Here is a 27,214-nt window from a genome sequence, read left to right as displayed (position 1 = left end):
TGAATGAAATCAGTGAACACTTAGATAATGATTATTGATATAAATGCTGTGTTAGCAAATCATAAAAACGAAGTCATGCTTTTTCTGTTTGACTTTTTCTATCTCTAGACTTAACTTTGCCTGTGACAGAATCTTACAGTTTAAAAGGTGGTCTTTGGAGTTAGGCTGACTGAGTTCAAATCTGAGCCATCAGTTTCTAACCATGTGGCCTTGGACAAGCTTTGAACTTCTTTAAATCTCAGTTCCGTCCTCTGTGAAGGGTTAACCCATATGGATTTTGTTAGCATTAAATGAGAGAATATGTGTAAAGCCTTCAGTGCCTTCATACAGTAAGTGCCTGATAAGGATTAGCTATTATTCCATTGTATATATGTGCCACATCTTCTTTATCCATTCATCTGTCGATGGACACTTAGGTTGCTTCCATGTCCGGGCTATTGTAAATAGAGCTGCAATGAACACTGTGGTACATGACTCTTTTTGAATTATGGTTTTCTCAGGGTATATGCCCAATAGTGGGATTGCTGGGTCGTATGGTAGTTCTATTTGTAGTTTTTTAAGGAACCTCCATACTGTTCTCCATAGTGGCTGTATCAATTTACATTCCCACCAACAGTGCAAGAGGGTTCCCTTATGTCCACACCCTCTCCAGCATTTATTGTTTCTAGATTTTTTGGTGATGGCCATTCTGACTGGTGTGAGGTGATAACTCATTGTAGTTTTGATTTGCATTTCTCTAATGATTAGTGATGTTGAGCATTCTTTCATGTGTTTGTTGGCAGTCTGTATATCTTCTTTGGAGAAATGTCTATTTAGGTCTTCTGACCATTTTTGGATTGGGCTGTTTGTTTTTTTGATATTGGACTGCATGAGCTGCTTGTAAATAAAAAGAAATGAAATTGAGTTACTTTTAGTGAGGTGGATGGACCTAGAGTCTGTCATACAGAGTGAAGTAAGTCAGAAAGAGAAAAACAAATACTGTATGCTAACACATATATATGGAATCTAAAAAAAAAAAATGTAAAATTGATAGCTAGTGGGAAGCAGCCGCATAGCACAGGAGATCAGCTCGGTGCTTTGTGACCACCTAAAGGGGGGCGGATAGAGAGGGTGGGAGGGAGACGCAAGAGGGAAGAGATATGGGGATATATGTATATGTATAACTGATTCATTTTGTTATAAAGCAGAAACTAACACACCATCGTAAAGCAATTATACTCCAATAAAGATGTTAAAAAAAAAAGATTAGATATTATTATTGTATCTGCCTCTTCAGCCTATACCCCACCTTCACACTACCCAGTAGGCTTATGTTTGTCCCTTAGATTGTGTTTTCTTCTTTAATCACTGATGCAGTGCCATCTTAGAATGTTTTGCCTGATTTTTTTTCACCTTTCTGTTAAAACTTTCCCATGGTTTTTGTGGGTCATGAGTCATATCTCTTGTTTCGGTGAACGCTGACATTCTACTGAAGTTCATCAGTTCCCTAACTAGACCTCCACACATCTTTGGTTCTTTGGAATATTTTACCTTGCAGGGGATGTTGCTCTACATATATCCTCTCTTCCTCCCTCCCCTCTAAAACAAGCCTTCCATTGAGTTTATTTGTAGAGCATATTTGGTTCCTTTTTTGAGTTACTTTGCAGAAAGTAAATTAAGCCATGGAACCATCATACACATACCTCATACCAGAGCTTCTCTTCCTCTTAAGCGCTAATTTGAAAGCTTATCTTAAAGAACCTGCCCCTCTTGGGAATTCTCTGGTGGTCTAGTGGTTAGGACTCCACACTGTCACTGCTGAGCGCCTGGGTTCAATCCCTGGTTGGGGAACTAAAAATCCCAGAAGCCGCATGGTGCGGCCAAAAAAAGAAAAAGAATCTGCCCCTCTTTAGAAGATCCACTATTTCTAACCAAATTCAACTTTATTTATGTTTTATTTCTTTTTTTCCTCTTTGTCTTTTTTTCCTCTTTCCATTATACCCCATTCTTTAAGATGTGGATGAATGCCTGGAACCAGATATCTGCACAAATGGTACTTGCTCCAACCTCGAAGGATCCTACATGTGTTCATGCCACAAGGGCTATACCCCAACTCCAGACCACAAGCACTGTAAAGGTAAATACTGTGATCAGATGTCTCATTTTTATTTGAACTGCACTTAAAAACATATTAGAGTAACTAGCCTTCAAAAAGGGAAACATACTACCTGTCATTTATTTTGATTGAGCTTCTTGGAGCACATTCTGGTTGGCATCTTTGAAAGTGACTCCTCATGGTGATTAAATACAGACCCTATCTGTTTACATAGAGGAAAACAGTGTTTTTTTAGAGAACATCTGTAAACCACAGATCTATTTTGTTTTTTCCAGTTATAAAAACAAGACATGCAGTTGTACAACTCTGTGAATATACTAAAAACTATTGAATTGTACACTTTACATAGATGAATTATGTGGTGTGTGATTTTTATTTCAATACAATTGCTATTAAAAAACATGCATCTGCTATACGAAATATGGCAAATGCAGAAAGGTAAAAAAGATAAAGTAATAATCTTTCCACCTCATTTGTGGATATTCGTATCTCATGGATATTTTATATCATTATGTTCTGTGTACAGTTTTCTATCTACTTTTTTGTCATTTAATAGTATGTCATGAGCATTTTACATTTCATTAATAACTCTTTTCAAACGTTAGTTTTAAAGGCAGTGTAATGTCCCGGTGCATCGCTGTGTCACCATTTTCTTGCTGTTCTTCAGGTGTTGAACAACATACTTTTTCCAGCTTCTGATTATTATGTAAAAATAAAACCTAACAGGCATCTCTTTAAAAAATAAACCTTTGCCTGAATTTTCGGATAACTTCCTTATTTATAAAAGTGGAATAATCAGGCAAAATGTTCTGTGTTTAACTATTAAAGTGGAAGAACACTAATTTCTAATTTTAAAATGTGTGTTTCTTTTACTTCTAAAATATTTAATATGTATTTTATGTGCTAATTTCCTAAACACTTCTAATTATTAAACACTTATTTCATACCTCTGTTAAACATTTATATTTCCTCTTTTGTAAATTTGTTAATATCTTTTCCCATTAATCAAGTTTTTAAGTCAATGTGTATGAACACTTTATATATAGGATATATATATATAAACCTATGTACAGTGTGTATATTTAACGTATACCGTTTTCTTTAGAATATCAGTGTAATTTGTCCAAGGTTTTGCTAATTTTTTAAATAATTTTTTAAGAAGTTTTCATTTTTTCTGTGGTTAAATCTATGGATTGTTTCCCTTCTGCTATCTTCCATCACTTTTATACGTAAAAGCATGCTCTTTCAAAGGGAGAAAGAGGAAATAAGTAAAAAAATTTTTCTTTACTGTCTCAATGAAAGTGAAGGATCAGGGGTAGTGGTTAATTTATCACTGTGGTAGGGAAGCAGTAAACAGTTACCCTGCTACTGACCTGTAAGAATTGAAGCATCTTCCACTGGCGGTAGGGAATTCACAGACGTCTGAATTTGCCGCCTTACTCCTTCCATACAGCAAAATACTATCCACTCCCAGGAGAGTGTATGAAGTAGGCACATCTCCCTTTTCTCCTGGTCCTTTCCCACATCCGCAGCTTTCCTTCTGACTCCTTAAGCTGGGCATCTCCTCAGAAAAAGTTAAACATGAGAATCACTTGCAAGGTATTATATCTTCCTTACATACAGGACTAATGGTGGCTGAAGTTCTCAGCATTAGAAGCCATTGTTAATCTTTATTTGATTGCTGTATCTGGTTTATTGCCTGTCATGTTACTTTCTCTTCCCAGTCTGCCTGCTTCTTCTCATCTGCTTATTCATAAAAACCCTTGTAATCGGCCCGCACTTCATATTCCAAATTTGTCCCCACTGCTTTCTTCAGTTTGCAATCTCTGTCCCATCCAAGTGATGTCACAACTGCCCTGGGTATATTCTGTGCTTATTTTGACTCAAGTACTTGCTCATAATTATCCTGCCCTGCACACCGATCTTCTTCCTCACTACTGACCTGAATCCTGGCTCTTCCAGGGATTCACTATACCACCTTGGATAAATAATCTCAGGTTTCCTGATATCACGTCATCCCTAAAATTCGAGGATTGGGCTCTCTAGAGGGAAAATGCCCAGAGTAAACACATGTTGGATGAATGACTCATTACCACCGTCTTCCTCTTGGCATTGCCCTCCCAGATGAGCCTGCTCCTCTCTAGTCAGTCTCCCTACTACCTGAGAATTCACACCATCAGCCGATGCCACCCCTAGGAACACTCGTATTTTCTAGTCTCTGGGGCACTCTGCTGGGCTGCTGCAGAAGCTTCTATTCATCCTTCCTTTCCTTCCTCTCAAGTGTATGAAGGAACCAACATGTTCCAGCCACTGCGTATGTTACCAAGAGGCTGAAATCTCTCAAAGAACTATTACTCATTGGAAGAGATGCAAACCTGCATCAGATAATTGGAGACAGTGAAGTACTAAGTGATGAAAGTTAAGTTGTCAGTGATGTCATGTGAATGTCATGTACTCCTGACATTATGTGAGGACCAAAGCACTTTACCTCTGTGCTATTCTTTCCAAAAACCTGTAACCCCTGTCTTAATCATGAGAAAAACATCAGACAAGTCCAAATTGGGGACATTCTGTGGAATTCTGGCCCATATCCTCAAGGCAATTGACGTTGTCAAAACAAGGAAAGACTGACTGGAGAGATGAGACACCTGCATATAATGTGTTCCCCTGGATTGGATCCTGGAACAGAAAGAGGACCTGCATAGAAAAACTGGTGAAATCCAAATAAGTCTGGAGTTTCGTTTTTTTTTTTTTCTTTTAAAAGGCAGTATGTCATATTCTAGCTGTGATACTCTGAAGCTGTGTTAGCTTGGATAAGTTATCTCATTTCGCCAGGGCTTACTTGCTCATCTGCAAGAAGGTAACAATGATGGCATCTGTGAGGGTTGATGTGAGGATTGCATGAGATAATATAGGGTAATGAGATATCAGAGATAATACATGGAGAATGAGATATAAGGCAGGGGCAGAGCATGACATTTTGTGGTAGATGTTGTTATTCACCGAATAATAGGCATGTACAAAGTTCTGCTGAAGCCAAGAAGTGTGTGACTAATTCAGATTGCATGCTTCTGGGAAGGCTTTGCAGAGGTGTCGCTATTTGAACTTGGTCTTAAAATATTGAATACAGGGGGGAGAAAACCTTAGCAGGCAGAGGAAACAGCACCGCATTGACTGTGTCTTCACCTCACTCAATGTACTGACAACTCTTTTCAGGTTGTAAATACATTATCTAGTGTATTAATCCATTACTTATTTGTATCTTTGTATTTCTTTGTACATTTTAGTGCTGTATGTACTAAATGTATAGATACCCTAGAGATAGTCTCTATTTTAACTCTGAGCAGGACTTATCACAGTAATATGGGCAAAAAGTCCCTTAAAGAAATACCTTTTGGGACTTCCCTGGTGGCACAGTGGTTAATAATCTGCCTGCCAATGCAGGGGACACGGGTTCGAGCCCTGATCCGGGAAGATCCCATATGCCACAGAGCACCTAAGCCCGTACGCCACAACTAATGAACCTGCGCTCTAGAGCCCAAGAGTCACAACTACTGAAGCCCACACGCCTAGAGCCCGTGCCCCGCGAAAAGAGAAGCCACCACAATGAGAAGCCCACACACCGCAATGAAGAGTAGCCCCTGCTCGCCGCAACTAGAGAAAGCCTGCGTGTAGCAGCAGACCCAACGCAGCCAAAATAAAAATAAAACAATAAATTGATTAAAAAAACCAAACAACCAAATACCTTTTGTGAAGAATAATATTTTCTGTTCATCTCTTGGCACAAGAGAGAGAAGACATTTGTCCTGCATGCCTATTTTATTAGAAAGTATTCTTCTGTCATAGGAATTTTGTCCCTCATCAGAAAAGAAAAAATGCTTTTTAATGTGTAGAATTATGCTGCCTCTGTTCCTGTGTCCTTTTAAAGACCCAAAGATCACCTCATTCAAGATAACAGAGTTGCCTCGAGTTTTTCCAAATATGTGTATCATTACTTGTAATGAATTACTTCTGACAGTCTTCCCAACATAAATGAGTAACTTATGTAAGATGTCTGGTGTATCCTGACAGTACTTGGAATGGAGGGTATAGTCTTGCAAACATCTTCACATGGGAATGCTTAATTTTTCATCTTCTTTGAGAAAGTCAAAAAGAGGCCAAAGCATTAAAAATGTTGTCAGACATTACGTGAGATCCAACCAGCTACATGAGCTATTGTTGGTCTTAAATTCTTGAACTGACGTCTCAAGTATTTTATAGAATGTGCTGAAAGAAAACATGGTGTGGGCTCGTCTTTGCTGTCAACCACTTGAAAAGCTAGTAGACTGAGAATGCTGGAAAGGTGTAAAATCATTCGTAAGACAAAATTCTTACTTAATTTCTCTATTGGTAGTCAGCAGTTGGCAGCCAGGAATTATATGTAAACAAAAGGGATCAACTTCACAATAAGTGAAACAAAAGTTTCTAGTAAACTCAAGTAATTTCTGCAAGAAATTAAATCAGAAACAAATTTCTGAACTCCAATTACATTAATAGTCAATGTGAGCTTTTTCAGGAAGCATAACCTGACACCTTGCTTGCATGAAGATAAAATTCAAAAGGTTAATGCCTCACTAGAGGTTAAGAAATGCAACTTTGCTCAGGAAACAGGTAATTGTCAGTGATACTTGAGGGAAAGGACTGTTCAGTTAATTGAGTTCTCCTGGCAAAAACTTGTGGATGCAAGGGGGGAAAGTGGTGGAAGAGGGGCGTGGTGGTGGGATGAATTGGGAGGTTGGGATTGACATGTGTACACTAATATGTATAAAATGGATAACTAATAAGAACCTGCTAGATAAAAAAATTTTTTAAAACCTTGTAGATGCGTTTTAAGTAACAGGATATTTTCAGAAGGAAGCACTAATCAGACATTGATCTTTAGGATGTGATTTCCTTAAAACAAGTTCTGCTCTTTTAAAATCAGGACTCCTTTCTCCCACCCTGAGTACCCGGCTGGTGTGTTTTCATCCATTGTCTCCACTAATCCTCACAGCAGACCTGTGGTGGAGGTGGTGAAGCTCAGTCCTTCCATATTTTAACGATCATAAACTCTTACAAACTGACTAGCTCTTCAGCAGAACATTCTGAGGCTGTGTCCTCATAGAGAAGGCAAGACAGCACTATCTAATTAGATCAGACCAACCTGACACCCAAACAAAAGCGTTTAGAAAACACGCGCTGCTTCTACCACAAGTGTTCAAGGTATTGAGGAGGCCAGGCTTTTCTTCATTCGTGTAAATTCATGTCCACGACTAGGAAACTTATAAAGAATTATGTTCTTTCTCAGTCAAGAGCTCTATGTTTATTCAAGGCATTTGAAAAAAAGTCCTCACTCATCACTTTCTCCTTAGACATTCCAACATCTATCATCAAAACATCATGCCTCTTGGCTTTCCTTGTTACTTTGAAAATGAGCTCAGTGTCCTTTAACACAACTGTTTGACCTTATACTTTTCCAGGTTCTTCTAGTACAGTAGAAATCTCTATTTCCTCCCATAACTGCCTCCATTATGGTTTTGTTTTGTAAATTCTTGGGAGAGTTTTAATTCTGCCTTTTTTTCTGCCTTCTACAGGTCTGCAAACTGCCTCGTAGCCATTTGTGCTGAGGTTCTTTCTTTTTTCAACTCTAAAATATTTCATATTGTGTTTGTGCTATATCCAAAGTATGAGAGAGAGAGAGATGGCAAAGAGCTTGATGTTGTATTGAAAACAATTTTACTTCATCATAAATTTATCATCTATTTGTAATTATTTCTTTTCTACAGTTCAGCATACTGAGGTTGATGGCTGGTACACCGGTGGGCTGATTCAAACTAAAATGTAGAATGCCTCACCTAGGAGAAGTACTATTATTTTTGTGATAATAACCCCAGAATGCATTGGAAAGGGCAGAGCCTTTTTTTCTGCTTATTAAAAAGTTTCTCTTGTGGTTCATGCCTTAAAAGGCCAGCCTGGAAATGGAAGGCTTTGAGGGCAGCAGCTTGGTTTACAGTCTCAAACTTTAGCTAATGGGGTGTTTAGATATAAGAACTAATGTAAACAATTGTCATTGTGTTTACAGATGTTGACGAATGTCAGCAAGGGAATCTGTGCATAAACGGGCAGTGCAAGAACACCGAGGGTTCCTTCAGGTGTACCTGTGGGCAGGGCTACCAGCTGTCAGCAACAAAAGACCAGTGTGAAGGTAGGAGTGTAGCACCATGAACTACTGTGATTGCAGTCTAAGGCACGTGCCTACAAAAAAATGTGCACTCAGTAAAGTGAGTGGGTTTTGAGAAGCTACCTACGTGATTGTTTTATTGTGCCAGAAATCAAGGGACTTACACTTAAGTCAGGAAAGTCGATGAAACAGGATGGGAAAAGTCTAAATTTGAAAACTAAGGTATTAGTGGTCAGTGGCTGGGCATTACTATTGGAAAGAAAAATGGTTACTCTGTGTAATTCCTTACTTGCAGAAAATCAATTGTATTAAAATCATTTGAAAGTTTCACCTAATAGGATTAACACTTAGAAGCGAATTATGTCAGCCTGGTATTATGTTTTGGAATATCAATGATCTAGTTTTTGTATGCATTGAGTTTTTTAAAATTCTTACTTTAAAAAAAATAATCACTAAACAAGACTTTTCAGGGAGACTGAAATAGCATCCCCCTTATACTCAGGGATAAAGTTTGTGAAATATACCCTGTTCCTACAGGTGATAGTGAGGATTTTGGACCTCACTGGGGTTGACCTTAGACTCAAAAAAAGTATTTTTCTTCATTGAACTTCATACAGAATTACAGATTGGCCCTTCAACAACACACGTGTGAACTGCATGGGTCCATTTATACGCAGAGTTTTTTCAGTGAATACTTAGTAGAGCACTACACGATCTGTGGTCGGTTGAATCCTCAGACGCAGAGCTGTGGAGACAGAAGACCAACTGTCAGGTTAAATGCAGATTTTTGGCTGTGTGGTGGTGGCCCCCCCAACCCCCTCATTGTTCAAGGGTCAACTGTACTTCACTTCCCAACATGTATATGCTTCCTGAGCTTGAAAATACTATGGTATCACCAGTGACAAGCGCAAGTGTCCAGAGTTCCTGAAAAGAAATGTCATTTAAACATCATTTATTTAAGAATACACATTGTACTTGATCAGTTGTTTTATTATAGGGAAACAAATCATATCCATGTCTGTATGTAAACTTTAGATATTTAATACGTAGAAAGGTCTCCTGAGGTAGTGCTATAAAAGAGACAATGTATGGTGGTCCTACAAAGGGATCTACCAATATTATCATAACCTTCTTCAATTATCCCTTTCTAGAACAAAGAGAGTCATTACAATACCTAATCTAGAGGTGAAGAATGATCAAACACACACAAACACACTCATATACACACATAAATTAAGTAATTTGTTCTAGATTCTAGTCCCTCTCAAAGTTTTTATACTTTATTTAATGAATCCTGACCTTTACAGTGTGTGTGATAAGGGTAGACGTCCACTCATAATAAGGCCGTCGTGTTCATAGTCCTTCCTTTTGAAGAGCCAGTGATGTCACTCCTAGAGATAAGTCAGACACAGGAGAATCACCCACCAGGTTAGACATAGGGGCAAACCAATGTTAGGTGCTAAATGCCAGGATACTCAGAATGATGCTATAAAGCAGAGTAGGATAGAACAGTGCTGTAGGGTCCCTGTGGTGTTAACTCTTGCAGAATCACATTGCCAGAAGTAGATACACATATGCAAAATGTGATGAATAAAGTTGATCAGCAAACAACATGAAATAAGTGCCTGCTGATTGTTGAAACACTAGGTCATCTAAGGAGTCAAAAAAGATGTGGTAGACAGAGGCCCTGCCTCAGGAAAGTCAGGATCTGATGGTGAAGGTAAATGATGGAATACATGCAGTATATTATCATGCCTTTTATGTGTGGATATGATGCAGGCACGTGTGTGAGCCTGAGCTCAGGATTGCGGTTACAAAACAAATCATCTCTAAGCAGAGGATGTGTGTGTCAAGCAAGAGAGATTCAGAAGCAATGTAGGCATCAAATGGGCTGAGAGCCCATTTGAAGGACCATTAGATTTGCCCAGAAAATCACTGAGAGAGAGAGAAGGTGGAAGCCTGATTGCTAGGGGTCTAAAGGGTAAATTACTGAAAAAGAATTGAAGACCTTCACGCCATGACACTTTTCAATCAGGGGGGTCAGCAAACTTCTCCTGTAAAGGGCCAGATAGTATATGAATGTGTGGTGCTATTTTCCAATAAAACTTTATTTATTTATAATAATAGGCAGTGGTGGGCTGTAGCTTGCTGACCCCTGCTTTAGACTATCACAGGCCTTAGTGCTTTTAAACTCAGAGTGTTAAACTTGAACCTATAGAAGGAATTCCAAGAAGCTTCGTTGTGATTCCCAGATTACAGCCAAGTATTTGCCCCTCATCAGTGACCAGTGGAATTAATATGTACAGATTCTTAGCTCACTGCTTAAAATTTTAAGCTCATCTGGTTTTCCCTACAGGGATATTAATGAGTGACTTTTTACTAGAGGTCAGTTTGAATCACATAATGAAAATTCTAAATTAATTAGAAACCAGATAGTTTATAGACCTCCCTTACATGAATGATTAAAAACTCACTTTTAAAGCACCACTTCTAAGTTTCTTTTTACTCTCTTGCTCATAGATATTGATGAATGCCAGCACCGTCATCTCTGCAGTAATGGGCAGTGCAGGAACACGGAGGGCTCCTTCCGCTGTGTTTGTGACCAGGGTTACAGAGCGTCCGCCCTTGGAGACCATTGTGAAGGTGAGAATTGCTCTTGATTGCAGAATCATAAAATGTGAGAATCAGGATCAGGGAAATCTGGACATCATCCTGGCCTCTGTCCTTGACCCCATACTTTGGACTTCACAGTTGAGGACACGAGGTCCCTGCAAGATATTTTCCCCATGGTCACACAAATAGTGCCAAGAAGTGCATAGAATCAAGGTTTTCCTTACACTACTCAGAGCAGTTATGCCAGAAGAATTATGCCAGCTAAATGAATAAAGAATCAGTTTAACTTTTCTCAGCTGTGGATGGTTTATCCTGGGTGTATAGTTCTGTATAGCATCCACTGGGATGCAGGACCAGTGGTACCAATGATCCAAGTAAGTAAAGACAAGTTAATTTTCCAGAAAAATGTAAAGTTTCTAAAGCCAGACTTTAATTCAACTTTGAGCTTTTCACATAAAATATTTCTTCAAGATAACCCATGTATATAGCATTTGTGAGCTGTTAACCACTTTCACTACCTGCCTTGGCTCAGAACCCCTTTGGGTGGTCAGAGCTGCTGAAGCTGCCTGTCACCAGCCTGTCACTTGTGAATTCTCTGTGTTCACTGTGTGTTTTTCCCACTCATCTGCTGATTTGCTGCATTTAGACCCTGTCAGTTATGAAAGCAGAAATGTGAACATGGCAGGGTTTGCCTCACATGGCGAGGTGGTGTCTGCTTGAGGGTCTGAACCCCACCTTTGATAGAAGAGAATGAGCTTTTCAGTGATTGGTTTTGTGGCACATACTTCAGTGGCCCCAGATACTTTTGGACTTTTCAGTCCCATTGGTTGGGAAAGATCAACTGTATTGTATCCTTCTCTTCTGACCAGAGAACTTGGCTCAAACAGTCACAACCTGTCTGGAGGGCAATTGGTACCGTTTCAGAGGTGTTAAAATGTACATTATTGTTGAATCAGTGGGCCATCTTCTAGGATTTTATCCTAAGGTAACAACGTTTTTCAAAGGGTTAATACAACCGGTGAAAAGTTGTAATCAACATACCTATTGAAAAAATAGGCAAATGATCAAGTGATAAGTCATAATAACAATAATAATTGGTTGTCTGAAAACTATGGATGGGGAACTCTCCAACATATGGGTAAATGTTGATGATTCAACATAGTGGCAATGCAAGATGGAAGAGGCAGTCGTGTTTCTGGGAGCCAGTCATGGAAGAATCTATTCTAGAAGTAAGTAGGTGGTAGGGCACATGCTAAGGCACTGAAAACCTACACTGACCACCAGTATGTTTTTTGCCCTAATTCCTGGCCTAGCCAAGAGGATAACCAGGCCATTGACTAAGTCTTGGGTAATGGGTGCTTATTATAGGACATGTTCCTCTATTTTGGCTGTTTTAATATGTAACCATTTCACCAGAAGTCCAATATTTTTATTCTAAAACCATCCATTTCAAGAAAAGCCAAATAAAAACGTTTCCCCAGCTTCCTTGGTATTATTAATATATATGTTCCATTAGAAAGCTTCTTTTTAAGTATATAATCAGACTCTTTTCAAGTCAGGACTAATTTCCCTAGTGTCTTAGGTTATAAATAGGACTGGAGTCCAGTCAATTAATTCAGAGCTCCCTTTGAAACGATATTAGCACTTCAGCCTGCTAATTCCCAGCCAGCACTGTTTCTGACCCTTCCCAGTCTTATGCAGCCGTAATTAACTGAGCTGTGACGGCTCACTTATCTTTCACGGCTGTGGGAGGAAGAGCCATCTTTCTTGTTGGCATTTCTATTTACATGTGTAATTTTCCTCTTCTAACTCTGGCAGAGACTTGTTTTCTTGCAGCGTTATCCTGCAGTCCTGCTGGCCTTCTCGTGGAGTCAGAATCCCAGGCATTGTGCTGATTTCTGTGGGCAACGTATGCCAGCACACTCAGTAGCCACTCAGTCTGTGATTCTGGGTGGCCTCAGTTGTCCTGGTTATTAGAGATCTTGGCATCTCAGCCTTCAAAGGCTCTGCCTCTCTGACTTGTTTTCCCTCCAGGCACAGTCTCTGCTTCCATACCTACCTTGGCACCTTCCCCAGCCCCTTGCTGTGGTTGCTCCGTGCTAGTCCCTTGCAAAGCCTGAGAAGAGGATTCATGATTTACTCTGTCTTCCTATGGCCCTTCTCTGTTGGTCATTTCTTTGCAGACCAAATCGAAAAAGGGAAGAAGTGCTAGTATTTCTTACCTTCTGACATTTCTTTCCAAGTCAGAGTCATCCATTTATTCATTTATGCATTCATTCAACAAAAATTTGAGGGTCAAGGATGTGCCAGGCACTGTTCTAGGTACAGGATGTACAGCAATAAACCAAACAGACAAAAAGTCCTGCCCTCGTGGAGCTTACATTTTAGTGAGGGAGATAACAATAAAAATGATAAATAAATAAACTATATAGTTTGTTAAATGGCAGTAAATGTTAAGGGGAAAATTAAAGTGGGGTACATGGGGGGTGCGGAGGGAGGGAGGGAGACTGATGGTCTTAAATAAGTAGGCAAGCAGAGGTTAGCCTGAGATGATGGCATTTGATTATTTCTGGGGGAGTGTTCCATGAAAAGGCTTTGTGGAGGAGATTAAGAGCTTGACTTGGGCATTTTCAGTTTGTGTTGCCTACAGTGGGTATCCACATGAAGATATCCGAAAGACAATTGGACCTATGTGTTTGGAATTCAGGGGTGAGTTCTGAGCTGGGATACATCAGCATGTAGACAGCGTTTAAAGCCGTGAAGTTGGATGGGATCACCAAGGGAGTGAATGTAGCTAGAAGAGAGAAGTTGTCCAAAGACTGAGTCCTTGTCCCTCATTTATTTAGAAGTGAGGAGGTGATAAGGAACAAGCAGAGGGGATTGAGAAAAAGTGGCAAGTGAAGGAGCAAAACCAGAATCCAAGAGAACATTTCAAAGAGGGCGTGATGAGCTTGTGTCAAACATTGCTGCTAGGCAAGATGAGGACCAAAAGTTGACCATGGCATCTAGCCAGGTGGAGGTCCTTGGTGACTGCCAAAGCAGTCTCAGTGGAGAGGTGACCACGACTGACTGTTGCTATCCTTAAAGCCTGATGGCCAACTCCTAGAAGAAATTCCTCTTTCATATCACCCTAGTCGGTGGTGTCAGACAATCCCACATCGGGCTCTCTTAATATTCCACCTACTCTTTTTTTTGCTTTTGAAGATAGAGATCTTGCAAAATTTTTAAACTAAACCAGGCTCTAACAGTGCACTGGGTTTTAAAATCTGTACAATTATTTATAAACATTTTTTAAATGCTTCCTTTTACTCTCATATACATTATTTCTCTTAGATTTTGGAAAGTGAATGAAAATTATTTTAGGATAGGGTGAACAAAGCTGACACATTTCCATTATGCTAAGGCACGTATATTGGTAATAGAGTGTTGTTCCTGAAATTCATATCCTCAGGATTCTACTTGCTCTATTTTGAATTGAGATTTTTCACATAATGCTAATGATCAGATGTGCCTTTTCTTATTTTGTTGTCTCAATTTCCGAAAGAGCAAAGAAAGAAAGGTAAATCTAAAAATGGACCTCCAACTCAACACCTGTTAGAATGGCTGTGGAGCTATTAGAATAAATATGGAACAGTTGGAACTCTCTTACCTTGCTGGTGGGAATGTAACATGATACAGCCACATTAGAAACTTCAAAAGTGAAACCTACTATGTGACCCAGCCATTCTATTCCTAGGAATTTACTCAAGGAAAATGAAAGCATATATTCACACAAAGACTTACACATGAATGTTTATCAAAACTTCGTTCATAACAGCAAAACTGTAAACAGTCCAAATACTCATTATAGGTGAAGGGTAAACAAATCGTGGTGCATTCATACAATAGAACACTACTCAGCAGTAATGAGGAGAGAGCTATTGATACACATGACAACCTGGATGACTCTCAAAAGCGCTATGCTGAGCAGAAGAAGCCAAACAGAAGAGGGGCACAAGTAACCTTTTGGGGCAATGGAAATGCCTATGCCTTTTTGGTAATGATTGGTCCAGGTTATTCCTTCAGTACATGGTGTTTTGTGGGGGTTTTTTGTTTTTTTTTTTTTAGCTGCATTGGGTCTTTGTTGCTGCATGCAGGCTTTCTCTAGTTGCGGCGAGCGGGGGCTACTCTTCGTTGCAGTGCACGGGCTTCTATTGTGGTGGCTTCTCTTGTTGCAGAGCACAGGCTCTAGGCACGTGGGCTTCAGTAGTTGCAGCACGCGGGCTCAGTAGTTGTGGCTCATGGGCTCTAGAGCGCAGGCTCCGTAGTTGTGGCGCATGGGCTTAGTTGCTCCATGGCATGTGGGATCTTCCCAGACCAGGGCTCGAACCTGTGTCCCCTGCATTGGCAGGCGGATTCTTAACTGCTGTGCCACCAGGGAAGCCCCTTTAGTACATGTTTTATGGCAAAGATCCATAGACAGTAGACTAGAATATCCCCATTTGGCTCAACCACTTCAAAATCATGAAATAAGCAGAGAGTTGGGGCTTAAGAATTATTTTCACAGAAGTTATGTCTAAAAACCTTTTCTCAATTAAATTTGGTTCCACTTTTAGGAATCTTGATCTACCAAAGGTCAGTTAATCAGTGAATAAAACCTTTGTTGGCATAGTCAGGCTTTGCAGGAGACACTTAGTCCTCCGTGCTGTTATCTTTCTTAATTGTGCATGATGGTTCCTTTACGGATTCTTTCACAGAAAGTATAACACCCAAGGCATTAGATTAACAGGAATGGAGGTTTTAAGGTCAGACTGGAAAAAGAGACTAAGGAAAATGTCACCAGGCTTAATGTTTGTCACTACAGAATGACATTCTTACAAAGGTGTGTCATTAATTCCTTAAAAAACATTGCATTTGCAATGATGTTAAGAATCCAGCAGTGGATCCTTACAGGTATAAATTGATACAGAAATGCCTGTGCCTTGATTGTGATGGTGGTCACAAGAATGTGTCTACATTTGTCAAAACTCATTGAACTGGACTCATAGACACGTTCGTTTTATGTAAATTACACTTCAGTGAAGTTGGAGAAACACACTAAAGAAGAAGTGATAAATCACTTTAGTTGTGACGGAGTCACATCAGCATTGTTTTACATTTTAGGATCAAGTATTCAGAAACACTTTAAAAATGGGTGAACCTCATAATAATTTATTTTGATAGAATGAAATTATAAGGTGCTTCTCTTTTATCTGCCCCATGAATGGTACGGAAGGCAGTTAATTAGTTGCTTGGGTTCTATGAGGAATATTTAATTCCTGTGCCCACATTTTCAACCAGACAGCGAGGAGAATAAGGCAGCAACAGTCTCCATATTCACTTCTTCCTGGACCTCCTCATGTATTTTAGCAGCAATCATAATTATTAGCAAGAAATGCCATAACATGCCAAATTTCTGAGAAAACAAAGAAGGTTTTGTTCTTTAGGTTTCTTCAGTGCTAATAATTTGAATCCTACACATACAACAGAATCGGGGCTCATGGAGTGTGTTAGGAATAATGAGCTCTGACTAGGAGTAAATGAGGTAATAAACAGCCCTAGTGAAAGATCTGCCTCAAGTTCATGCAGCAAGGGGGGGTCATTAATTGTCTTACATGCTCACAGTCAAGACCCATTATTGGTTACATAAACCATTTTTAGTTGCATATACGTTATAAGTACATACGTTAGAAAAAATCCAGGCAACATTATACCTGTTTGTGATAACTGCTGAGTAAGTGACTTTTGATTTTGTTGACTCCCTTGCCCACCAAAAACTCTTCTTCCGCCTCTGCCACTTTCCACCCTGCTGTCAAGGCTCCAAGTAAGTTCCTTATGTCACCCAGGCCACCTTTGACCTCTGTAGTGTCTCTTCTCTAAATTCATGTGACACTGGAAGTTGGTTTTAGTCTTTTGACAAATATCTTTTTTGACAGTTCTTATGTTAAATTATTTTGAACTTATAAAGCAACTCAATATTTTTGTGTTTTTTCTTATTAATATAATTTGGGTTTTTTGGTACAATCATCTTCCTTTGGAGGCAGGGAGCATGCCAAGTACTTTAAAAACCTTTCCTGTAATGCATAATATAGGATCTTGTATAAATAGATGCTCAAGATATTCTTATTTGAGGAATAATTTTATTCTCTATCATCACGGAGAATTTAACCAAGTAAATTACTGTTTGTTATAGAATCTTTACTTTCCTCTTTGAATTGATTTTATTTGATGTTAAAATTTGTTTATTGTGCAAAGCTAAAATCCTTTCAAAATATTTCATTTCTCAAAAACTCTAAAAGGTAAGCCGTCATCCATTTAAAATCATGCGTTATGAGAGATGTAAAATAGCGTTCATTCATGTGAGTCTGGTGTGTAAACATAAGGAAAATGTTTTGCTAAATACGTTTTGTCTTTTAAATTTTGTAAATTGACTTGTAGATATCAACGAGTGCTTGGAGGACAATAGTGTTTGCCAGGGAGGAGACTGCATTAATACTGAAGGGTCCTATGATTGTACTTGTCCGGATGGATTCCAGCTAAATGACAATAAAGGATGTCAAGGTACTTCTCTCTCCATCTTCTAAATTATAATTTACATTATTGTTCAGTTCTGCGTTGCTTCCTGATGATAGTCTGCGGTTTTACCACTTTATATGTAAGTGAGCTATGCCAATTTGTATTTGTATAATATTTTTCTTGAGTCTACATCAAGTACAGGAAGTTCTCGCTTTGCACTGCACCATGTTAACTGAAACTCATGTGTTTTGGAACTGTGTCCTAGCTTTGTGTGCTTCTGTGGTAACTGAGATCACCTGTACTTTGCTGTTCCTTCCATGGGCCAACCTTGGTACTCGATTCTAAATTATCTTCTAGCTTTTTTATCTCCTTCATGGGTCTATTTAATTTTGTCCCGTAGCTGATATGTATCTGCTTTTTTTTTTTTTTTTCCTGATCCCTGTTTTTATCCAGTATCTAGCTTCTCCTCTCCCCCAAAAACCCCACTAATGTTTTGGTCACAATTATAGAGGACAGGATTTTATGTTTTTTCAAAGGGCTATCATGTTTAATCTCCTAAAGAGCAGTCCTCCTCCCTTTACCTGTGGTTCACCTTCTGCAGTTTGTTACCCACAGCCAGCTGCAGTCAGAAAATATTAGGTGGGAAATTCCAGAAACAATTCACAAGTTTTAAATTGCTCACTGTTCTCAGTAGTGTAATGAAATCTCGTTCCATCCCATTTCATCCCACCCGGAGCATGAATCATCCCTTTGTCCAACGTGTCTCATCTGTTAGTCACTTAGTAGCCATCTCCGTCGTCAGATCCACTGTCGAGGTATCACAGTTCCTGTGTTCCAGTAACTCTTATTTTACCTAATAATAGTTCCAGAGCACAAGGGTAGTGATTCAGCAATTTGGATATACCAAAAAGAAGCCATAAAGGTGCTTTTTTTTTTAAATGAAGAGGTGAAAGTTCTTGACTTACTAAGGAAAGAAAAAAAATCATGTGTTGAGGTTGCTAAGATCTATGGTAAGGACAAAGAGGGAAAAAGAAATTTGTTCTAGCTTTGTTGTCACCCCTCAAACTGCAAAAGTTACGGCCACAGTGCATAAGTCCTTAGTTAAGATGAAAAAGGCATTAAATATGTACAATAAGATAATGGAAAGAGAGAGAAATTACATTCACATAACTTTTATTACAGTATACTGTTATAATTCTATTTTTAGTTAGTGTTGTTAATCTCTTACTGTGCCTAATTTATCAACTATACTTTATTATATGTATGTATAAGAAAAAAGTAGTATATATACGGTTCAGGCCCATCCATGGTTTCAGGTATCCACCGGAGGTCTTATAAAATATATCCCTTGGGGGTAAGGGAGGACTGACTCTACAGTGGACACAAGGTACTAATAAGAACACAGCACCAATCACAGCACAGCTTTAACTGAACACCTACTATGTGCCAGTTGCTGAATTACCTTACTTAATTTGTAAAGAATTGAAGAGGCAACTTTTCTTTTATCCATTTTGTGCATGAGTAACTGAAGCTCAGAGAAGTTAATTAGTATGTTCCTCACTAATAAGTAATTGAGCTGAGATTTGAACCCAAGATCTTTCCCCACTATTTTCTCTACATCACCGTACCAGTTATTGTTACACTTATAGCCAAAGGAAGGAAGACAATGAGATTCAGTGAATTTTTTTTTTTCCCAGTGTAACACATTGAGTTATTGTTGATGCTGGGGTTAAAAAATCAGATTGTCTAGATCATTTGTTCCACCATTTTTAGCTACCCCTAACTGCCCCACAAGTTTTCCTATAATTATTAGTCTAAATAAATCCATGCCTTTTTTCCCATTGAAAACTCAAACTTACCTGTACTCTTACTTATTTCTAATACTGGATAAATTTTTTTTTTTCTCATTGTTCCCCCGCCATTATGGAACTCTGTAGTGTATCCCAAAGTACATATAAATAAAAGCTTGTTGGAGTCATTTTTTATCCATTGCTACTGGACATGTATGACTTTTTTGTTCTCGATTGTCATAAATTATATCCCTCTCACGTGTCCCAAATCACAGTATTCTTAAAAGAGAATATGGTGTCTATTCTCTTAGTTGTGAATATTATACTCTGTGTATCATTATCTACACTCAGCTTTGTGTCTCTGAGATACAAAAGACATGGGCCTTTGCCTTACTGATCCCAAGATTTAAATATACTGCAGTGTGTACTTCATTTGATATCATATATTTATTTACCTTCAAGGTGAATTTAAATTTTTCAGTATTTCCAATACAGAAATTAAATGTGCTTGGATTTAATGTAGTTGAGAAGAAAGGTTTGAATAAATTTATGTGACAATATTTCCATTTGGGCTGTTTTACATCTTAATAAAATCTTGATTTATATAAAATGCCAAGAGATACCCCCCAAACCACCTGAATCTTGTTTTTATTACAGACATTTGGGCTTAGAAGTAATATTTTTTCTGTTTCCTCTTGTCACAAACTTTTGACCAAATAGAGGTAAAACCAAGTCTTGTATAAAGAGACCATGATTTCATATTGCAAATTATATGCACTTTTAGAGTTAAAGTGCATAAAATTCATTTAGCTCTCTGATTAATTAATTATACTGTCTTCTCTCCGTATATTAAATCTGTGTTTGTCATTTGATAGGAACTCATATGTGACTGCTCCAAACGTGATATTTTATTGACTATAAATCATTATTAAATTGACTTTGTTCTCAGTCACGTTGATGATTCCTGATTTCCAGAATAAATTAATGTCTGCTTGAAAAACTGATATCCAAACAAATGAAAAATATTCCTGAAGCGGGATAGAGTACCATTTAAAAAATACTATCTGTGAATATGCTCCATCACCCACCTTCTCTGATTAGAAGTCTGTCTATAATACCATGTGCACTCACCTTGTTTTGAATCATCTCTCTTTGCCACGTCACTGGAGGCAGCTTTGTGATCCTTCGCTCTGCCTGAAGTTAGTAGGCTACTTCTATCTAATCCCCTGATCGTGTCAGCATTCTGTACATGGGTGTAGATTTCAGAGTTTGTTTTAATGCTGAAAACATAATTGATGACAATGTGAATAACCGTGGAACATAGTTGGATAATAATGCATGATAGGCCTAAACTTTAAACCTCACCTAATAATCTGAAGATAGTTCCATATTCAGGAAGGAATTTTCAATTGAAAGTGTAAGAATGTCTTCCCCCAGCAAAGTTAAGGATGTCATTACAGACGGCATGGAAATTCTATGTTAATTACTCTCTTTAGGAATGTGGCAGCACACATTTGATCTTCAGAACACACTCAGTTTCACGTTTTGACTTACACGTGTCAAATTGTGAATTTCTGTGGAATCTTGGACCTATGAAAGAAACCCAACTTAAATATAGTCTGGCTTTCAGCAGTGTTACTAGCAGCATAGTTTAGAAATGCCTGAATAAGTGCAACCCAAATTGAATGCATATGTTTCTCTGGTTCCAGATATTTGTGTTGTTCTTTCTTGGTGGTTTCCTGGAAAAAAAGTCTGGGAATTCATCTTCAGTTCCTGTCATCAGACTTTTTAGACAATTATTTGTTAATCAGTGACTTCTCTTTAAGCAAGAAGTTTATGCCCATTCTTCCCCGTGCAAAGTTGCAAAAGTCTGACAGCTTTTATAGGGCCGTATTGAGTCACAGATAAAATAAGGAGGTGGTCTCGGATAACCTCTAGGGCTCTACAAGATGGATATCGACCTGGGACTTGATCTCCAGGCCAGTGGAAGTTTATGGCACTTTGTTGCCCAGGTAGAGGGCAACAGATTCTAGGCAGCAGATTGGAAAGAAAGAATGGAGCTAACGGGTAAAAGAAGGTCAGAGTTCAAGAAAGATCACAACCTAAGGTATTATCAGTAGGTAGAGAGGAAACAGAGGATACCAGAGATTTTATAAAAGAAGTGACGAATTTCACGGAGTGTAATCACGTTGAGAAATAGTAAAGTAGGAAATGATTCGTTGCTCTTCCTTGAAATATTTTAGTGACAATTAGAAGAATGGGAGAATTGTTAAGAAAATGAGTAACTCCTATTTGATTTCTTAGTTGGGTTCAGCAGTAGATAAGCCAGTTAGCCTGAAATATATGGCAGAAGGAAGGGTAAAAAGTTCAGGCTTGATACAGAGATGGCTAAATCAGTAATACTGCCGGAATTCCTATTACACAGTGAGATCAACAGGGCAAAAAGAAGAGCCCCAGGAGATCCTGGATACGGGGAAAGGGATGACTCTCTGAAGGAGGTGAGCTGCCGGGTTGGTGGCTAAGCATGTTCTAGAGGTCACTAGGAAGGTCCCATCATCTGTACCTTTCCCATGTTCCCATTAAGCCTCCCCTGTTACATTGTGAGCTTCATAATGGCAAGGGCCCCTTCCTACTCAGGCTTCTCATAGGAAGCCTTCAGCCAAAGTTTTTAATTGAATTAAAGATGTATTTTTAAGAGGATATGTTGAGGACCTCTTTAGCAAGAGATAAAGAGGAGGACCTAGGAGACTTCAGAAAGATAGGAAAATGACCTTAGTAGGGCTACTGCCTGGATGGTGCCAAGGACCTGTGATACTTTTTATGACCCCCCAATTAACTACGAGAGCCTCAATCAATCACTCTTCAGTTATTAGAGAATGAACAAAACTGAAATTTTTTGGTGGGCAAACATTCATAATACACTGTTCACTTGCTGTGCTAGGAGTTGGGGACTCAGAGTTAAAATATGCAGTTCTCCTTAAGAAGCAGTCAGTGCAAGAGGGACACAGATGAGACAAACAGCAGTTAAAATGCAGTGCGCCTAGGCAGTTGCATGTGTCAGCACCAGTGTGAATAGGTGAACCATTCTCCATGATTCCTTACGTTGTCCACTGTGGGCACTCTTAGCCAGCATGACTAGGATTAGTTTGAAAGAACACTGCATTTACACCAAATACTTCAGGCATTAGCAGTGTTTAGGAGTGCGTCATCACCCTGGCTACAGGGAGCATAATCGTCCTTCATTGAGGGCAAGCAGAGTATGAGATGGTCAACACAACTGCAGCATCATTTGTTCATGGTAATAGTCGCTACCACTTTTTGACTCTTGGTTGTATTGGGTACTACATTAAATAGCGCCTGATGCTCATTCACTAATTTCATCATCACAGAGCTGTGCCAATATTAAGACTTTCCCTGGTATAAAAGGCCTTTTTCTTGTACTTTATTTCTTGTATCCATTTTCAGTGAAATATAGATTGTGGTCTATTTCACCTGTATATTCAGACATCTGAGAAGTGCCATTTTTGAGCCAAACACTGTAAGACACGTCCAGCCTTGCCCTTAAGAAGTTCACGTCCCAGGGATGGATAGGCAATGGACATGGGGAGACGTACAGGCCACAGGAGAATTGTTTGCATGGTGGTGCGAGAGGACAAAGGACAACACAGTATTCACACTGAAGAATATTTCACAGAGGACTTATTTGATTGTAGACCCTCAAGCCTCCAATATGTCTTTTAAAAAAAGGGTACCTTTGGGTTGACACTATGAAACTGCTTTTTTTTTTTAGGTTGAAAATGGTTTGAACATTGGCTAGTTCCTGTGATTCAACCTAAGTAGTTTCTCTCCGCTGACAGTCCAACTTGTCTTGTGGTCTGGTGTGTGTACAGACTGTATAGTTGTGCCATCAAATAAGTGTCTGACCATGTTGTAATAGATTTTTCTTCCTGTATGTCTGGTATCGTAAGAAAACAAAACAGATTTTTTTCAAGTATGTGGAACTCTTCTCGATTCCAGATATTAATGAATGTGAACAGCCTGGACTCTGTGGTCCTCATGGAGAGTGTCTAAACACAGACGGTTCTTTTCACTGCGTCTGCGAGCAGGGTTTCTCAATCTCTGCAGATGGACATACATGTGAAGGTAAGACAAACCATAAGACATCACATAATTATTGCATGATAAAGCAGAGAGGAGATCACTCTCTATTTTAATAGGCAAAGGCTCTGAGACACTGAAAGACACGCGTGATTTAAGGCCTTAGAACATGTATGCACCAAGATGACCCCTACCCGAAATCACAGCTCGGGGTGGCTGGGATTTACAGACAGGATAAACGGCCAGTATGATGGTGAAAATACTCACAGGTGATTCCACTACTGGTACTGAATTAACAAGTCAAAATGTGTGGGAGGTGATGATTTTAGGTGCACATGGGAGACCTAAAGGAAAACGGGGGCAACATCCTGATGTAACTCGAGACTCCGCCAGTTTTGATTATGCTTCATATAGACCATCTGAATCATTCTGTTTATAAAAATGCCTTGCTTGATTTTTTCTCTGCACCACTGTCAGCAGAGATTTTCCAGAGTTATTCCTCTAATATCCTTAGCTCTAAGCCAGTATATTTTCTTATCTATCAGTATTTATTATGTCCTAAAAGCTAATTAACTTGTAAGATGTTAAAATAACACTGTGGGCTTCCCATTGGCAACCTCTGTATGTTTGCAGGGATACAGCACTGGTTATATTCATAAGATTTATATCTTGATGACTTATTATAGTTTGATAAATTGAGGAATAATTCATCTGAACCTTTATAAAAGTAAACCGAGAAGATTCCTATAATCATAATTTTAATCCATCCCTTTGTGAATCTAGGTTATCAAAACCCAGCTATGTTTTAAAGAAGTACGAAGGTTTTGTTCTGGGCCTATGATAGGATCCAAATGCTTTGCTCTAAAAAATAGTGCAGCAGGAAGTGTGTGCTCTCCTTACCCATACCACAGTGGAATCAAGCCGAGGAACGGCAACCAGGTTCATCTGAAACTAATTATTATATTGGGAAGAATAAACTGATCTTATAAAAAGCAGGAGATTGTTGAAATTGCTCTCTTGCTGAGCAGACAAAACATTGATACCAGATTTGGTTTCAAGTGAAAGAGAGATAGTGCAGGGTGGGGTTTAAACAAGCAGATTCTGAGGGGTTTGAAAGTGATCAAAAGTGGGGAAATGGAGAAAAACATCATAAAGATGGCCATGAGAGGTTTACTCCATGTTTCAGTCGTTCGAGTTTTAATTAAGTTTATATTTAGAGCTCTTAAGAAAGACAGGGCACGAATGCATACATTCTGGGGGAATCACAGTATCCTCTGGTGGAGGGAATAGGGTGCTAGCCCATCTGAGTCACGGACGAAACGAATTTGCAGAAGGCACATTTCCCTGCCTTCTAGAAAGGTGCAGGTTTGCTTCTTCAGCTAGCTCTAAAACATGGATAGTAAGGGCTTCCTTTGCTGAAAAATGGTCCCAGTTACAACTGCCAGTAGCTGTGCCATGCAAAAACTATATTCAGAAAAAATGTAAGTCACCTCAAGTGCTCACCAGTCAAAGCCATTGCTCCAGAAGAATATACCAATATAAGCATATTCACATTTATTTTTTCTTTTGTACTTTATAATTTGTCTTTAATTCTGTATCTTTTAAAATCCTGATTTCTGCAACTCCAGAGTTACATAATCACTCTAATTTAGTTGCAGTTCTAATTTTGTTAGTCATTTACTTGGCAGAGATTTTAATTTTAAAATGTGTTTTGAGAAAACTTCCAGTGCTTTGTAAATTACTGTACTTTAGTATGCTGTCTTTGACACTTGTTCCATATTTTTTACTCCAGAATCTGGATAGTTTTACAAAAGTAAAAAAAGTAGATAATTTAGAATATTGTGCTGATATGTGGCAGTATAACTAGAAAGCTCCCTAATTATTAGGCATGTTAATCTCTTTTTAGAATAAGCTTTGCAAGATTTTCATTTTTTGTGGTCTTAATCCAATATATTAAACTGGTCCAAATTTTCTGTTGTTGGACTTAGTCTGAAACTTGTGACAGTAGCAGTATGTCCTGATTCTACCTTTTGGCAGTGGTGTAGGATGAAGCTAGTCCATTTGATGGGAATTTAACTATGGAGGTGATGTGCATAGGACTTGAATTAACATCGAGAAGTGGCTGGCACCCTCATTTCATGCCCATCCGCCAGCTTACTTCCGAACTTCTAATTAAAGCAGTTGAAGCCACGTGGATGTGTGAGGGTTGGCATACCCTGCTTTAAGCAGGGCTGAAGGAATCCCACCCAGATGAGGGAAGGAGGGCCCTTCCCTGATTTCCTATGACTTGGAGAGTTGTCAGCCTCTCTGCACAGTTATTGAACCGCAACGAAGAGGTGTACTCTTCAACATGAACTGTCTGAGGTATCAAGTAGCATGGCCGATTCTTTGGAAATACAAACAGCACCACTGGCTCCTTCCTTTCCCTTATGTATGTGCCGCTCTGGGAGCACGTAATGTGGGAGAGGATGGAGAAGCATCTTGTTTTTCCCACGTGAGATAAAGAAGAACAACAGTGTCATTTGAAGTTTGAGTGGCGTGGGAAGGAAGTGATGGGTGAGCAGCTATTTATTTATTTATTCATTCCCTCAGCAGTGACAGAGTGCCTGTCTTGTGCCAGGCACCATAACCGTTCCGAGGGCAAGACACACACTGTTCTTGTCCACATGGAGCCTGCATTCTAGGAAGGGATTCAGGGATCAATAAGTAAATAGTACATATAGAAAATTACGTTGTTGTAGTTAAATAATATAACTTGGTTATACTTCATGGATATAAATAAGTGCAGGGTATGGCATGCCATATATAATTTATAATGCACAGGGTTTTTTCCCCCAAGTCCTACATGTGGATGTCAGGAAAGTGCAGGGGAGCAGGACCCTTCTGGTTTACTTCCACCTCGGTAGTTCTCGGTAATTCTTTCTTTTCTTCTCATAACTGCAGTTCATCTTTTCCTGCCACCTCCTGCACCCTATAGCCAGAGCTTTCATTTTGTGTAGGAAAACAAAGGAAATTTTTTCTTCTTTCATTCAGCTCACTGTTTTATATTTCAATTTATCTTATCGATTTGTTTTAAAAAGTTACACTTCTTTGGCTCCTTTATTTTTCCCCACTTTTTAATTGCAGCGTTTTAATTCTTAGGAAAAATATGTATCATCCCGTTTATAAGCTGACTCAGGGTTTTGTTTCTTCATCCTCAGAAGAATGTGAGTGAGTGGGAAGAAGAATAGGGAAACTTGTGACTGTATCCTCAGTGTCACCATGTCTGTCCCCTGACTCCCATAGAGAAATGCCTCCTGGTCTCTGACTTGGCATCACTCCATTCACGTGCCTCTGGGCAGGCTGCTCTTGGCCAGGAATGGCTGTGCTCTCCCAGTTGGGTGTCCAGGTTGACTGAGACCTTGTATGACAACAAGTAGAATTGGGGACATTGGGCATCTCTAGACCCCACTGTGCTTTCTAGTCTGTTCACATAATAGACTGGGCACACTGGTCTAGCAGGGACCGCAGAGGAGCCTGGCAACACAGAGGGAGTGTTGGTGACTTACGGAACCTGCTTAGACATGGCTAATTAGGCCTCCAAACCGTGACCAAAATAGCTCCCTAAAGCCCTGTCCTTTAGAAAGAAGCCTCATTCATTCATCCATTTGACAAATATTTATTATGTGTGTGCCATGTACTGGCCACTCTTCTAGGAACTGAGGCTGTGTCAGTGAACAAAAAAAGATCCCCAGTTTCTTGGAGGCAACAAACTAATAAGCAAACTATGTAATATGCTAGACAGTGATAAACCCCATGAAAAAGAGTGGAGTAATGGGGTTCTGAGGTCTAGAGTGAAGAATGGAAGCTGGTACAATACATACTAGGGTAGTCACAATGGGCTGT

The 27,214-nt window shown here is 39.2% G+C and overlaps 1 protein-coding gene across 24 annotated transcripts in view; it reads left to right on the top strand.

The window, feature by feature from the left end:
• The window catches only part of LTBP1 (latent transforming growth factor beta binding protein 1), a 428,310-nt gene that overhangs the window by 325,793 nt on the left and 75,303 nt on the right, over positions 1–27,214 (top strand). For all 24 annotated transcript variants that reach the window (XM_065891713.1, XM_065891712.1, XM_065891731.1 and 21 more), the window contains 5 exons: positions 1,994–2,116; positions 8,196–8,318; positions 10,815–10,937; positions 17,364–17,486; positions 23,249–23,374. In XM_065891713.1, the coding sequence (XP_065747785.1) occupies positions 1,994–2,116; positions 8,196–8,318; positions 10,815–10,937; positions 17,364–17,486; positions 23,249–23,374 (618 nt within the window). The remainder of the gene's footprint in view (positions 1–1,993; positions 2,117–8,195; positions 8,319–10,814; positions 10,938–17,363; positions 17,487–23,248; positions 23,375–27,214) is intronic.

The sequence above is a fragment of the Phocoena phocoena genome, chromosome 14 (genome assembly GCF_963924675.1).
Source record: "Phocoena phocoena chromosome 14, mPhoPho1.1, whole genome shotgun sequence".
Lineage (NCBI taxonomy): Eukaryota > Metazoa > Chordata > Mammalia > Artiodactyla > Phocoenidae > Phocoena > Phocoena phocoena.
This window is presented reverse-complemented; position numbering and strand designations above follow the sequence as displayed.